Source organism: Sminthopsis crassicaudata, chromosome 3, assembly GCF_048593235.1.
Source record: "Sminthopsis crassicaudata isolate SCR6 chromosome 3, ASM4859323v1, whole genome shotgun sequence".
Classification (NCBI taxonomy): Eukaryota; Metazoa; Chordata; class Mammalia; order Dasyuromorphia; family Dasyuridae; genus Sminthopsis; species Sminthopsis crassicaudata.
The window spans coordinates 583,401,014-583,417,117 of NC_133619.1; the positions used below are offsets into that span (position 1 = coordinate 583,401,014).

The 16,104-nt window shown below is 37.6% G+C and overlaps 2 protein-coding genes across 2 annotated transcripts; both read right to left on the reverse strand.

Moving 5' to 3' along the window:
• Positions 1 to 743: 743 nt before the first annotated feature.
• LOC141559918 (olfactory receptor 51L1-like) lies at positions 744 to 1,919 on the reverse strand. The gene has a single exon (XM_074297572.1). The coding sequence runs from the start codon at positions 1,689 to 1,691 to the stop codon at positions 744 to 746; it is 948 nt and encodes a 315-aa protein (XP_074153673.1). The 5' UTR covers positions 1,692 to 1,919.
• Positions 1,920 to 14,835: 12,916 nt separating this feature from the next.
• LOC141559919 (olfactory receptor 51L1-like) lies at positions 14,836 to 15,755 on the reverse strand. The gene has a single exon (XM_074297573.1). It carries the CDS (start codon positions 15,742 to 15,744, stop codon positions 14,836 to 14,838), a length of 909 nt encoding a protein of 302 aa, XP_074153674.1. The 5' UTR covers positions 15,745 to 15,755.
• Between the last annotated feature and the right edge of the window lie 349 nt (positions 15,756 to 16,104).

The window sequence follows — 16,104 nt, forward strand, 5'->3', positions numbered from 1 at the left end:
TAATTAAATGTATTAATAAAACAGTTCTGGACTTTGGAAGATCCCTCTCATAATAAAATCACAAATCTGGTACAGATATGCCAATTACTCAATTGAACTGGAACTGAATCCATTATTTCATTTGGGTAGGGAGCTCCCACATGAGGAAATTCCCTTTACCAATGCAGGACACTACCTTTTTATTTTTTTGGTTTTTGGGGGGTTTTTTGCAAATTATAGTCTTGGAGGATTGCCTAGATCACAGAGAGATTAAGGAACTTTCCATGGTTACATGGCCAATATGCATGAGAAATAGATTCTATCCTGTTTTTCAAGGACAATTCTTTATGTATTTTACATTCTGCCACTCTACTATTTCAGCCTTCTAGCTAAATGACACAAATTAGGGTAATGGCTATGTATATTATTAAATATGAATTAGGTAAGCTTTTTGAAAAATTTAACTGATGAAGACACTAAATTGTTCACATCTTCTCAGTCTTCATAGGATTCCATAAAAACCTTCAAAGTGTTGCTCATGCATCATGGGCTTCTCCTCACAACTTGGAGCTTCTTCCAGATAGGGACTCTGTGATTATCTTTCTTTATATGTCTAGTATTTAGCATAATGTCTGGCACATAGAATATACCTTTGATAAATTCTTGCTTACTGACAACTTAATATATTAAAATAAATCATTTTGGGGGGATGGTTCATCTCTAAAAAAATTTTAACATTTTGCCTGTTACAGAACCCAGCCCCATCATCGGAGTTTCCCCAAAGAGACCACCTTGAGGATGGCTCGACGGATTTGCTGGGTCTTGACACTGTAGATCACAGGGTTCATCAAGGGTGGGAAGAGCACTGAGACTGTGCCCATAAGCACATGCACAACGGGAGAAGCATGGCGCCCAAAGCGGTGAACTATGGACAAGCCAAGCACAGGAACATAGAAGCACAACACAGCCAGGATGTGGGACACACATGTGTTAAGGGCTTTGAGTCTCTCCTTGGCAGAGGCAATGGAGAGCACAGTGCAGAGGATAATGGTGTAGGAGACCAGGATAAAGAGAACATCAGAGCCCATGGCCAACATGATAATGCACAGACCATAGATGCTATTGAAGCGTGTGTCAGAGCAGGACAGCCGGATCATGTCCTGATGTAAGCAGTAAGCATGAGAGAGGGCCCCAGGACGGCAGTACTGGAAAGTGAACAAGCGGAGAGAGGGGGCTGCTGTGATAGCAGCACTCCTCAAACCCAGCACTGCCCCAGCCAGTGCCACACGGGGGCCAGAGAGGATGGTGGAATAGCGCAGGGGGAAGCGAATGGCCACCAGACGGTCCAGGGACATGGCAAACAGTACAGCAGATTCCATAAAGGAGAAGGAATGGAGGAAATGCTGCTGGAGAATACAAGACACCAGCCCAATGGCCCGTGCATCAAACCACAGCACACCCAACACTGTGGGCAGAGTCGACATGCATAGACCCAAGTCTGTCACTGCCAGAATCGCCAGGAAGTAGTACATGGGCTGGTGCAGGGAGTTCTCAGTGCGCACCAGGTGGAGGATGGTGATGTTGCCCAGCACAGCCACTAGGTAGCCTGCAAAGATGGGCAGAGAGATCCAGCAGTGAGCCCACTCCAGACCTGGGAAACCAGTCAGCAAAAAGGTGGTAAAGCTGAAATTGGTCCTGGGCAGGTTAGGCATCTTTGGAAATTCTTCTGAGACAAATTGGTATTGAGTAGTTAGTAAAACAAAAATTTTAAAAAAGGCCAGTCTCCCCCATTAACCCCACACCATCACTTACCTTCTGGTTACCCTAGCACAAGCTAAGTCTCCATAACCTACTTTTGACACAGATTTTACTCAAAATTTCTATTCCTCGTACCACCACTCTGCCATGCATTTTTGTATATACCTTTGTCAACCTCTAAGATTTGGATTACTTGCCCTGTGAATTTTCTCTGATATCCATAATGCTGCTGTAGAAATGTAGAGTTGTGAAGATTTGGCTTTTACTAAATCCATTTCATTTACCATCTAGTGGGCATTCCCTGCTTCTCAGAAATCATAGTATCTTTGACTCTGACTGATAAAAACTCTTCCCCAAATAGCTCAAGTCCTTTCTCTAACCCTAGATACACCCTGCTTTTTGCCAATGAGCACACATGCAAAAGTCATCTACTATGAATTCTTTCATTTATTTACTACTAACTAATGTTTCCTCTCAGGTAAATGACCTTTAAAGCTTTTGATCTCAGTCATATTATTTGTAGAATGCAGCAACTAGCTAGATGATTTCTAAGATTATTTCTAGCTGTAAAATTCAAGAATTCTCCCTATTTATTCTTCAAGATGTGAGCAGATGGCTGAACTATTTTTTTTTTTTTTAGTAGAGGAGATGTATATGTATATCTGTGTTGCAGAAATTTGGATGTATCAAAAGAAAATACATTGATACATTTTTTTAAAAACTGTTTATTTATAATCAGAAGGCATTTCAACCTAAACACTACTTTATACTTCTGTCAAATCCTGGAGAAAAAGCAATGCAAATCTCCTATCATCAGAATGGTAATTAAGTTATATGTACAGTAAAAATTAATCTCATCCATTATTCTTATTTATGCCACAAAATAAGTAATATCACATCTATGTTCTTATGTATCCCCTTTCCTCCCTTTAGTAGCTAAAAACCTCATTATATTTTTCCCAGAAAATACTGAGGCCATTCAAAGAGTGTTCTTTCTTCTGCTCTCCTTTTTATTTTATATCCCTTAGATATTTTCCCTCCATTACCCATTCTCACATGGAGATGTGGCCACTCTCTTTACAGAGGCCAGCATTTCTTTATTAATCTGTGTTCCTCTCCCCTACATATTCTCCAGCAAATTTCTCTTCAATTTATTCCTGTCTACTCCCATTCTTCCTTCCTCACTCACAATCATTCTCATCTCAGTTGATAAATGATTTTCCTAATGTGCATGTCTGATGAAGTCAGCCCCAAAGCAGCAAATCCCATCTCTTCCTTATTGCCTCTAGGATGAAAGCTAAAGTCTTCGGTTTGGCCTGTAAAGTACTTTCATAACCTGGTCTCTGCCCTTCAGGTCTTCTACATTTGTAACTCACCAATATTCTATGATACAGATATACTAATCTAATCGTTATTCCTCTGACACAATACTTTATGTCTGTTTCTTCACTGTCTGTTCCCCATGCCTGTAATGCTTCTCTTCCTCACATCTACTTTGTAGTTTCCTAGGTTTCCTTCAAGATTCAGGCCAAATATTATTTACTTGAGGAGGATTTTTTCTGTTCTTCCAGTTGCCAGTATATTCCCCTTTGAGATTACTTTCACCTATTCTGTAAAAATTGTGTATGTACAAAATTATTTATATATTTACATTATAATATAATCTTCTTAAAGGAAGAGACCATGTTTTTGCCTTTCTTTGTATCCCCAGGAAACAATGCATGTCAAAAAATAAGTACTTCAAAAATGCTTCTTGAACTCTGGGAGATGACTATGAACATAGAATTCCCAATCCCTCTATTTTTGTCTGTCTGCATTTCTGATTTCCTTCACAGGCTAATTGTACACTATTTCAAGTCTGATTCTATTTATACAGCAAAATAACTGTTTGGACATGTATACACATAGTGTATTTAATTTACACTTTAATATATTTAATATGTATTGGTCAACCTGCCATCAGGGGGAAGGGGTGGGGGGAAAGAGGGGAAAAGTTGGAACAAAAAGTTTTTCAATTGTCAATGCTGAAAAAATTACCCATGCATATATCTTATAAATAAAAAGCTATAATAAAAAAGTAAATTTAAAAAATGCTTCTTGAGTAATTGATTGCCTATGCTCATTGTCTCCTCCAGTTGTAATAAGAAACCCTTCCTCTCCACATGGAAAAATTCATTTAACACACTATATCCAATTAACCTACCTCAAGATCCCTGATATAGTTTTCTTCAGTTGTGCTTTCTCTAATCAATATCATTATTCTCTCCTTCCTTGATCTTTATCCTCAGTCTTCAAACATGTATAGTGCTTCTCTGAGTGGAAAAACACTGTACTTAAGCCAAATATTCCCTGTACACACTATCTCATTTCTTCTTTTTTTGCAGTGAGTAATGAGTTTCCTTTCTGATACCTATTAAAAAATGTTTTCTCTAAGATCATCAATATGGAAAAGAGAAAAAGAAAAAGTGACCTGTCATATCAAAGGCTTTTCTCCATTCTAATTTTCCTTGAATTCTCAAAATTCATTGACACTTTTAATTCTCCATTTGTTATTTCTCATTCTGGTCCAACAAGGTACAATGTTGTCCTTGAAGTTAGAAGACATGGGAATCAGGAGTCCTACATTCAAATCTGTGCCTGGAGACTTATTAGACTATGAGAAAGTCTCTTAATTTCTCTGAGCCTTAATTTTTTTACCTGCAAAATAGAGCTTATTCATGCTAATATTGCCCATTTCATGAACTTCCTTTAATAAAGTAGACTATAACCTATAAAGCACTAATTCATGTTAATGTCCTATCATGATCTTTCATCAAACTTAACCTGAACTAGACACTCTCTAGGTTTATAAAGGTGATATCAGTATAGCTGAATCTCCATTTGGTCTGTATATGGTGGTAGATTCTATATTTGTTATCAAAGGACAAGTTTCTCTCAGTTCAGAAAGAATTCATGAGTAGGCTGGCTGCTAGGAGATAGATAAGATATCAAGACTCAGCATCTTTCTACCAACTTGTGAAAGGAAGACAATTCTATAAAAGGAGGAAGTTCTTAGACTACAAAGTTTCTCAAGTAATGAAGCATTTACTGTTTTTATTATTGTTGTTATTATATTTAAGAAGTCCTCAATATTAGTTTTTGATATTCTTCTTTTCTTTTTCTCCAGAGAGATAGAGGAAAGGGAAATGAAGATGGAGACCCATGGGAAGAAGAAAAATTAAATAAAGAAAGGGAATACATAAATGATAACAATTCAAATTTAAATAACACTCCAAAGCTTACAGAGGACTTGTTCAACAATTCTGAGTCAAAAAGCACACGTATTATTATTATTCCCATTTTACAAATTATTATCTATAAAGACTACCTCCTAAGGAAATCCATTCAACTGATGGACAGTCTGACCATTCTATATAACTTATAAATAAACAAAATTTGTCACCAAAATGCCCAGTGTTGTCCTCTGATCATTAAACTTCTTCCATACAACAAATTTTCCAATAGCTGAAAAAAGTTATCTCATCTTCCCTCAGGAATAGTATTTATAAAGAAAAAAAAAGAATAATGGAAAAACAGAGAGAAGAATGATAAAGAATTCTTTAAAGAATGATAAAATTATCACTAAGTACTTAAGCTTTGATTTTTTTTTCATTGATTACTGATTCAATTTTGCTCAAACTTATGTTTGTAAATGATTCTTTGAGGTTTTAAAATGGATGCTGTGTTTCAGCTTGTTTAAATAAAGGTACTTTTCAGTCTTAGAAAAGGCAGGGACAGAATGTTGTAATAATTAGTGTAGAGGATTATAGAAACCTCAATAAAAGTTTCCCTTTTAGAGGAATGGGAGCCTTTCTGGTGATTCTGATGCCATGTTGCTTAACCAACATGCATATTCTTCATTATGTATATTTGTGCCTTTCAAAAAACTGACAATATTCCATCTTTGGCCTTATTATGACAGAAAACAGTGGACCAACCATAGACCAGAAAAAAATAAGGCCAGCAAGCCAATAAGCATTTATTAAATTTGTTGTCAGTCTGGCTCATTGTGTGCCCACCATTATACTGAGTCCTGGGGATAAAGTTACAAGTAAAAAGAAAAATGCTACCTGCCCTCAACTAGTTTACATCCTAAGGGGAAAATACAAAACACAAATCACTTGGGTTGAGATGAACAAAGCACAAAGTCAGGACCAAAACTGAAATAGGAATGGAGAATGGCAGGTCTGGGTCCACCCCCTAAATGGAGGTCCAAGAGAACCTCACTAATGGGCCAAAGAAGCCAACATGATCAAGAGAGGTTTCAGATGAGGCAGCAGTTGAGTCACAGTAACAAAATCTAAAAAATTAAAAGCAGGGCTGGGAAAATAAGCCTCTGAAGCAGCAAAGGGTCCATAAGAATGGTAATATTTAATTCTCCAGACTCCTCCTATCTTAAACTCTAGAAATGATCATTTAAATTGACCTCTTTTACTCTGAACTCTTTGAAATACATAACCCTACAAAATAAGGAACAAATCAGATTATGCAGGATATCTACCTCCCCAAAGTTCAGGAACACTTAAGATGAAATGGTCTCTTTGTTCCAAAGTTCTTATCATTCACATTTCACTAAACAGTTCTTTTGTTTAAGTTGAAAGCAGGATCATAATAGCTTTTTCCTTTACATTATCTACCTTGTGAAGAGTGAAATTAACCAAAAGGCAAAGACAAAAATGCTTCTTTCAGACCAGAAAGACCATCATAATCTTATAGGATTATAGAAGTTAACTGGGCTTATATCCCAAAAAGATATTAAAAGGAAAGGCACCTGCATGTGCAAAACTGTTTGTGACAGCCCTTTTTGTAGCGGCTAGAAACTGGAAGTTGAATGGATTCCCATCAATTGGAGAATGGCTGAATAAATTATGGTATAGGAATGTTATGGAATATTATTGTTCTGTAAGAAATGACCAAGCAGAGAGGCTTGGAGAGACTTACATCATCAACTAATGCTAAGTGAAATGAGCAGAACCAAGAGATCATTATACACTTCAACAACAATACTACATGAGAATCAATTCTGATGGACATGGCTCTCTTCAACAATGAGAGGATCCAAATCAGTTCCTGATTGTTCAGTAATGAAGAAAATTAGCTACACCCAGAGAGAGAACAATGGGAAATGAGTGTGGACCACAACATAACATACAATCTTTCTGTTATTGTTTGCTTGCATTTTTGTTTTTCTTCCCCAGGTTATTTTTATCTTCTTTCTAAATTTGATTTTTCTTGTGCAGCAAGATAACTTTATAAATATGTATACATATATTGCATTTAACATGTACTTAACATATTTAACATGTATAGACTACCTGCCATCTAGAGGAGAGGGTAGAAGGAAGGAGGGGAAAAGGTGGAACAGAAGTTTTTTCAAGGGTCAATGTTGAAAAATTACCCATGCATATATTTTGTCAATAAAAAGCTATATTTAAAAAAAGAATTTTTAAAAAAGTATTATAGGAGTTAGGGATATTGAAACACATTATATTTTAAAGTCTGGTCTGGGACTCAAGAAAATTAGTCTTCAGATCCTGAATTTGACACACTTTACTTATGTGATCATGTGAAAACTGAACCTCCGTTCTCTCATCTGTAAAATGAGAGGTTGCCTTTAATGCCCCTTCTCACCATAAATCTAAGATACCATAATTATGTAGTCCAACCTCCTTGTTATACAGATAAGTATACTTCCTTCTTACTAGAAAGCAAAGGCAGAATCCAAACTCAGGTCTAACACCAAATCGAATATCCTTTCTATTATACTCATTTCCTCTTTAGCAGATGTCCAAATGGTCAATGAAGTCCCAAGACTCAAGTATATTCTGTGTCATTATCAGTTTGCTGATGCATTTGCAAGTCACTTCTTACACAATTCTTCATGGCAAGACACCATAAGTCTAGTCTTAACCCATTACTGGTGTTTTTGGTCAGTCTGTGAGTCCTCGCCCCAATGTATGTGAGCATACATCTCATCTCATGGTCATGTGCTCTTATGCATTTATCTTCCTGATTTATGATGCCACCTAATTTTTCTTCCATTTAAAGGCAGAATATCCTTCCACCAGTACATTAATTACAAGAAATATAGGGATCACAGTGACTTGACAGCTGTTTCCAAAGGCAAATAAGGATAAAGCTCCATTTCTCATATTGTCTGTGAGATCTTAACTTCTCAAGATGCTAGACAACTTTTTAAGTTGCAGAGAAAATTGCTGACCTTCTTTGGCAAAAAGAATGTCCCAATTTATGAGTGCTATATGAAATCACTTTTCCAGTCCTTTTCTTAATAATGTTTCACATACCAACAAATGTTAACTCTCTACCACTTTCTCTTATGAATTATGATTCTCAAGTGCTATTATTTTCTTTATGTCAGAAGTTCTTAACCTGGACTCCATGAACCTAGATTTTCTTTAATATTTTCCTAACTGCACATCAATATAACCACTTTCCTTTTTAATCCTGCTTATTTTATACATTTTAAAATATATTAAGAGGAGTACATAAGTTCCACTAGACTACCAAGGAGGTCCACAATGAAGAAAAAAAAAAATTCTAAGCAAAACCTCCTGTTCTCTGTATATTTCATGTAATGGTTATATCTAAGATCTTTTTCTCAACCTTCTCTTCTTTTTCAGTTTAAATTGAAAATATGACATATCTTTTGACTACATTGCTTTTGCTTTCTGCTAGCAAAGAGATCCAAGAATAGGGAGGAGATATTCTATACTGATAGGTCTGAGAAGAATGAGAAAAGAAAAGTCTGAGAGACAGAGCAGTCTGAAAAAATGTGGGAAGGGGAGAGAGACAGATATAGAGGCAAAGATACAGAGAAAGACAGAGCCAGAGGAGACAGAGACAGATAGGGAAAGAGATTTGCAGAAATCTGTCTGAGGTACAGAGAAAAGGGAATATTCAGCATCTGAGGAAGGATAGGCTAAGAGGAAGAGCAAGTTGGACCATGGTGAGAAGGAAGACTCAGTAAATGAGACTTAGTAAATGAAAAGAAGTAGAAAATAATGACCCTATAATGATATTTCTCTGAGGCCATTTAATTCAGGACTCTGTCTCTTGACAGGATCATTCTTTCTTAGTGAGAAATGAATGTAACTAATCTTTCAAAACCTCCAGGATGGGAAATTCTGTGAACACTTTCCATGATTCATGGGCTACATCTCCTAGGGGAAACAGCAGTAACAGGACCTCCTGAACTTAGGATACTTTCCTTTTAACCATCAGTCTGATTCCAAAGTTCTCTGGGCCTACAAACATAGCTGACTGTCAAATAGATAATCTGCTGGGCATTGCATTATGCTCTGAATAAAATTATTATCCCCACACGCCCCCTCCCCCTTCCTTGCCATTAGGACTGGAGGAATTGTGTCAGGAAAAACCTTGACTTACCTTTGAGTCATAAACTCCAAGTACTTTATCTCAATCCTTGCTGGGATAATTCCCAATCCTTTTGAGCATTGTCTCATTGTCTCCTGCACTCAACCTAATTATTTTAACCCTATTCTGTCAGGATTAAATTATGATCCTTTCCTGGAATCATGGCTTGTCTGCCCACCCAGTATCCTTGCCCCCCTATAAGATTGTATACTCAGTTATGTATTCTGTTTGCCAACCCTAGGTAGGTAAAATCCTATATAAATTCCCAATCTCAGTTTCTCTGGGCAGAATGATTTTGAACATGAGTTCAATTCTGTCAGCTAGCCTAAAACTCTCCACATTAAAAGATTAAAAACCAATCTCTATCTTACCTCAATTTCTTTGGCATTACAGGTGATAACCAAATTCCTGAGTCAATAGTGAATAGAATATTCCTCAGTTCTACTTCTAGGCCATAAAACTAACATATCAATGACAAGAAGAACTGGATAAGTTTCTCTTCTATTCTTTTCAGAATTTAGCTCACTTCACTTGGCATTACAATGACAATAAACTTTGCCCCTTGACTATTCAGGTCTGCAAAATCTTTTGAGACACTTTTCTACACCAATCTGCCACTCCAACCTTTTAGGGTCTCCCTTCTGAATATCCACAATGACCACCATAAGTATCTCACTCAGTTGTTGAACTACAGGAATGTCCTATATCCCTTTCAATGTAGCTTCAGACCTTTCTCTTGTGTTCTATTTTTGAAATTCGCTATGTGAGATTTGAAAATAGTAGAAAGACTGCCAGATATACAGTTAAGAGTCTACATTTCCAGGCTCTGTTACTGAAAAGCATGAAGACATGTCTTTCACGTAAGAGATTTGAATCAAAAAGGGTTATTTAGTAATTGGCCTCCTTGACTCAAAGTACTGTATTGAAGATCAAGTGAATTTGTGGAAGAAAGGTGTAGTGATGCACACCTACAGGTCTTGATACTGAAGAAGCTGAAACTGGTGGATCACTTAAGTTTGGGAGTTCTGAGATGCAGTACAACAGAAGCCCATCAAGGACCATGTTTGAACAATATATGAACTTTTCCAGATAAGAGGCCAGCAGGTTACATGAGAAGGGGTGAACTAACTCAGATCTGAAATGAAGCTTAGCAATGGGGTGGAGTAAATGACAGGATCTAGACAAGTAGATCCAGTCTCAAAAATTGATTGATTACTAAGAAAAATAAAAGTCTTTGAAAAGGAGTAGTTAGGTGGCTCAGAGGTTAAAGCATCAGCCTTGAAATCAGGAGGACCTGAATTCAAATTTCACCTCAGACACTTAACACTCACTAGCTGTATGACCCTGGGCAAGCCATTTAACCCCAATTGCCTCAGCAAAAAAAAAATAAATAAATACAATAAAAATAAAACATTGTAAAAACAGATTGCAAAAATGTAAGTAATAGGTATTAATACTTAATATTCTTTCTCTCCTAACCCCTCCTGTTCCCTTAGGTCAATAATTCAAGATTCTATTTGAGCCATTAGAGATCAACTCCACCCCAGTCCCTATACTCTTCATATTTACTCACCTGCTTTCTTTATCAGCTGGGCTTTCTCTGCCCACATCCACAGAACCAGGCCTATGCTCTGCCTATCTAGTACCCCAATCTTCTTCCCCAGGGTAGTTGATACCCTTTGGGCCACCCTCCGCTACTGAGATATTTATAGTAACTCTGCACAAACAATGCCTCTGGGACTTCAGGCTGAGGCTTAGTAGTGACTCTTAAGGGATGCCTATATTCACAGGAAGCCTTTGAACTCACAGATCTTGGGGGTTGAGAGGGATGTCAGTGCTCCTCCCTTCTCTCCTTCCCAAGATTTCTAAGTTTTACTGCTAAGAGACCTTAGGAATCTACTAGTTTCATGCTCATATTTTAGAGAAAGGAAATGAGATGTGATGATAATTAACATTTATATAATGTTTTAACATTTACACAGCCTTTCAAATGCTTTTTTCTTTTTTGAGCCACCCAGGAAAAGTTTGAGTTCACAAGTCAAATCAATAAGCATTTATTTAGTGCCACTGTATGCCAGGCATTGTGTTAAGCACTGGGAATACTGGGGGGGGGGGGGGGGGAGGGAGAATGGTAAAAAAAAAAAAAATTTAGTTCTTACTCTCAGAGAGCTCACAGTCTAATGAGGAAGATAACAACTAAACAAAAATGTACAAATAAAATTCATATAGTAATTCTGGAATATAATAATAAATAATGGGAGCAGTCTCATAGGGAAGATATTAAGCTTAAAAAGGACCCAGGAAGGGTACAAAGTACAATGGTAGATTAGAAGAAGGAATCCCAGCTGAACTCTCATCAATCACCTCCAGTGCACAGTAGCAGCAATATTGTAATGATAATCAACTGTGAAAGGCTTAGTTATTCTAATAGATACCTTGATCTAAGATAGTTCCAAAGAATTAATGATGAAAAATGTTATCCCCTCAAGAAAAAGAACTGATGGACTCAGAATATCAATTGAAATAAAATTTTTTCACTTTTTTTTTTTTTTGCTTTTTTTTTTTGGTAGCATGGCTAATATAGAAAATATTTTGCCTTATTTTACATGTATAATTTTTATCATATTGCTTATCTTCTTAGTGGGTGGGGGAAGGACTTGGAGAAAAGTTGAATATGGAACTCAAAATTTAGAAAGATGTTTAAAATAAATAAATAATTTAAAAGGATCCAGGAAAAGCTTTTTAAGAAGGTGGGATTTTGACTGAAACTTAAGGAAAATTAGATTAAGATAAAAGATAAGAATGGGGAAAGAGAGTCCCAGCCCTGAGGGACATCGGATCTAAATGTCAAATTGGGAGATAGTGTCTTGTGAAAAGAACTGCAAGGAGGCCAGTGTCACTGGATGAAAGGGAGTGAGGTATAAAAAGACTGGAAAGGTAGGAAGGGACTAGATCATGAAGGGTTTTAAAAGTTAAACAAAAGTATTTTATATATCCTGGGGGGTTAAAAGGATTCACTGGAGTTTATTGAATAGGGGAAGGATATGATCATCCATTATTTTAGGAAGATAACTGACAACTGAGTGGAGAATGGATTGGAGTGGAGAGATACTTGAGGCAAAAAGGAAGGGCAGGAAAAGGGTGACAGAAACAGAGACAGCCTGAGAGAAACTGAGAGAAAATGCATAACGCTCAAGTAGCTTCTGGATCTTCCTATTGCCATGTAAAAAGTCCAGATTTCTTTGTTTGGCATTTAAACAGTTCACAGTTTACTTACAAATGACATTTCCAGACTAAGGTCATATTACTTTCCCTTATAAATTTTGCTTTCAGTCACACTGACCTACTAAATTTCTGTATTTCTGACTGCATCTCCCATCTCTGTGTTTTTGTACAGGAGGTCTCTCAAGCTTGAAATGCTGTTGACTTCCCTAGCTCCCTGAAGGTTAAGATCTGCCTCCAATAAGAGGATTTTCCTGAATGCCCAAGTTGTTGAATGCTCTGAATTTAATTTATATTTATTTTGTATATATTACATTTTTTTCCTTGTTTGAATTTTTTTTACCTGAGTCAAATAAAAACTCCTTGAAGAAAGGAATTTGTTTAATTTTTGTCTGTACCCTATAAGAATTTTTAACGTATTAAGAGTTAGGAAGAACTTAATTCAAATTCAGCATCAGACATTTACTAAATTGCTGATGTTGTGAAAGTAGTTTAATCTCTGTGTGGTACGGAAATGGTGAGGGAACACCATTTAATAAAAAAAGCTGGAGAGAGCTCTAGAGAAAAGCAAAGTTTATTGTACATTCTCGCGAGAAGGGCGTCCCACTCTTCGAGTAGACTATCGAAGAGAGGAAGCGCCTCCTGTGGGCAGGACAGCACCTTTAATCCCTAACGCAAAACGCCCCCTCCCACCACTGACCCTCATCCTCATTGGCTGAGAGTCTTACATTCTAAACGCGAGATCTACCCATGAAATTGAACTTGACCAATAAGTACATAGTTGCCCATATTTGGATGAAATAGGGAGATGTCATAGGAGGGGAAGGCAATGCCCTTCAGAGTCCTTCAGGCCTACTCGAACTCTGAAGTAGATGAAGCCTTACTCGATTTTCACAACTGTCTTGAAAGATCTCACCTCATCTCATTCATCTCCATTTCCTCAAATTAAAAATGGGAATAATATTCTTTTTTTCTCAGGATGTTATGAAGAACAAAGGAGATAATATTTATAAAATACTTAGCATACAATAGGCATTTAGTAAATGCTTATATATTTTCTCTTTGTTTCCTATAAATAGATGCTTGATAAATTGAATCCATCAGGAAATAAATTCCTTAAGGGTAGGGACTATGTTTCATTTGGTGTAACAGATATAGCACTGGACCTGGAGTTAAGAATAAAAAGCAGAGTTCAAATCTAACCTCAGACATCCCTGGACAGCTCATTTAATTGTTATGTACCTCAGTTTCTTCATTCATATAAACAGAATCAATTAACTCTAAGGTCTCATTTAGCTCTAATTCTGTGATTATTTGGATTCTATAATTGTTTGGATTCTTAAGGCTTGGTATAGCATAAGTACCTAGGTATTTGGAGTTAAATATAATTTTATTGAATCTAAATGAATTGATTTCAATTTGTACAATTCTCCATCCTTCAGAAAAAAAAAATTAAATATTTGTTGTTCAGCTGTTTTTCTGTCATGGGTTTTCTTGACAAACATTTTGGAGTATTATGCCATTTTCTTCCCCTCGTTTTGAAGATGAGGAAACTAAGGCAAATAAGAAATGACAGGTTTAAGTATCTGAGGATGGATTTGAACTCAGGATTTCCTGACTTTAGGCCTGACATGCTATTCTGTATCCATCCATTGATGATCATGATGATAGTGCGTGATCAATATTAATGATGAAGATAGGGAAAACTCAGATAATATAGGTCTGTCAAGGCCTTTTTCTTGTGTTGGCTTCTAAGAGTAAATTTTATTAAAGTCTCTGCCCTTTTCCTTTATCTCTTCTCTCTCATTACACTATCCATTGTTGACCATACCTATTTATACAACTTCAGTGATCACTTCCATGTTGATAAATTCCATAGAAACACCCTATAAGCTCTTACACCACAATTCTAAAGATCTAATGAATATTTTTACCTGCTTATCCCATAGTGATTTTAAATTCCACATTTACAAAAAACGTCATTCTCATCCCTGACTTTCCACCCCACAAACACCAAAATAAAAGACCCCTGCCACTCTTCTTAATTGATTCATGTATTGATACTATCAACTTCCTAGACTTCCAGCCTCTATGCCTGATGATCCTTTTCAATTCTTTATGTCTAATCAATGTTGTAGATCAGTACTTTTATAGCTATAATATTTTTTATCTACTCTCTTTTCTCCACTCATTCAGTCACTACTTAAAACATGCCTTTCTTACATCAGTCCTGGACTATCGAAATCACTGTGTTCTAAGTTCAAAAGTTCCGTAGATATCTTCAGAGTGCAGTTCATGTATCATCACCTCCTGTTTAAAGTAATAATATTAAATAAATCATTGCTTGAATATAGGATACTTCTGAAGAGTCTTCAGCATTTTGCCCATGGCATGTTCTAAGTCCCTTATCAATGTTTCCCCAAAGAGCACCTTGAGGATGGCTCAACGGATTTGCTGGGTCTTGACACTGTAGATCACAGGGTTCATTAAGGGTGGAAAGAGCACTGAGACTGTGCCCATAAGCACATGCACAACGGGAGAAGCATGGTGCCCAAAGCGGTGAACTATGGACAAGCCAAGTACAGGAACATAGAAGCACAACACAGCCAGGATGTGGGACACACATGTGTTAAGGGCTTTGAGTCTCTCCTTGGCAGAGGCAATGGAGAGCACAGTGCAGAGGATAATGGTGTAGGAGACCAGGATAAAGAGAACATCAGAGCCCATGGCCAACATGATAATGCACAGACCATAGATGCTATTGAAGCGTGTGTCAGAGCAGGACAGCCGGATCATGTCCTGATGTAAGCAGTAAGCATGAGAGAGGGCCCCAGGACGGCAGTACTGGAAAGTGAACAAGCGGAGAGAGGGGGCTGCTGTGATAGCAGCACTCCTCAAACCCAGCACTGCCCCAGCCAGTGCCACACGGGGGCCAGAGAGGATGGTGGAATAGCGCAGGGGGAAGCGAATGGCCACCAGTCGGTCCAGGGACATGGCAAACAGTACAGCAGATTCCATAAAGGAGAAGGAATGGAGGAAATGCTGCTGGAGAATACAAGACACCAGCCCAATGGCCCGTGCATCAAACCACAGCACACCCAACACTGTGGGCAGAGTCGACATGCATAGACCCAAGTCTGTCACTGCCAGAATCGCCAGGAAGTAGTACATGGGCTGGTGCAGGGAGTTCTCAGTGCGCACCAGGTGGAGGATGGTGATGTTGCCCAGCACAGCCACTAGGTAGCCTGCAAAGATGGGCAGAGAGATCCAGCAGTGAGCCCACTCCAGACCTGGGAAACCAGTCAGCAAAAAGGTGGTAAAGCTGAAATTGGTCCTGGGCAGGTTAGGCATCCTTGGAAATTCTTCTGAGACAAATTGGTATTGAGTAGTTAGTAAAACAAAAATTTTAAAAAGGCCAATCTCCCCCATTAACCCTACACCATCACTTACCTTCTAGTTATCTTGGCAACAGGCTGAGTATCCATAATCATTGCTTTTAGCAGAGGCTTCACTCAAAGTCTTCATACCTCCCCCCCTCCCCTTCTCAATTCTACCATCCCTTTCTTTATCCCTGGTCAATCCTTAAGGCTGGATTTTACCTCCATTGTGAATTTTCTCTGCTAGTATTCCCAAACTGCATTGCTGCTGCAAATAAGTATAGAACTAGGATGATATGACCTTTTTTTTTTTTTTTTTCTTAATCCATTTTTA

Bases quoted from the DNA above. Each gene is read 5' to 3' on its own strand.
- LOC141559918 (XM_074297572.1), bottom strand. From the start codon at position 1,691: ATGCCTAACCTGCCCAGGACCAATTTCAGCTTTACCACCTTTTTGCTG.
- LOC141559919 (XM_074297573.1), bottom strand. From the start codon at position 15,744: ATGCCTAACCTGCCCAGGACCAATTTCAGCTTTACCACCTTTTTGCTG.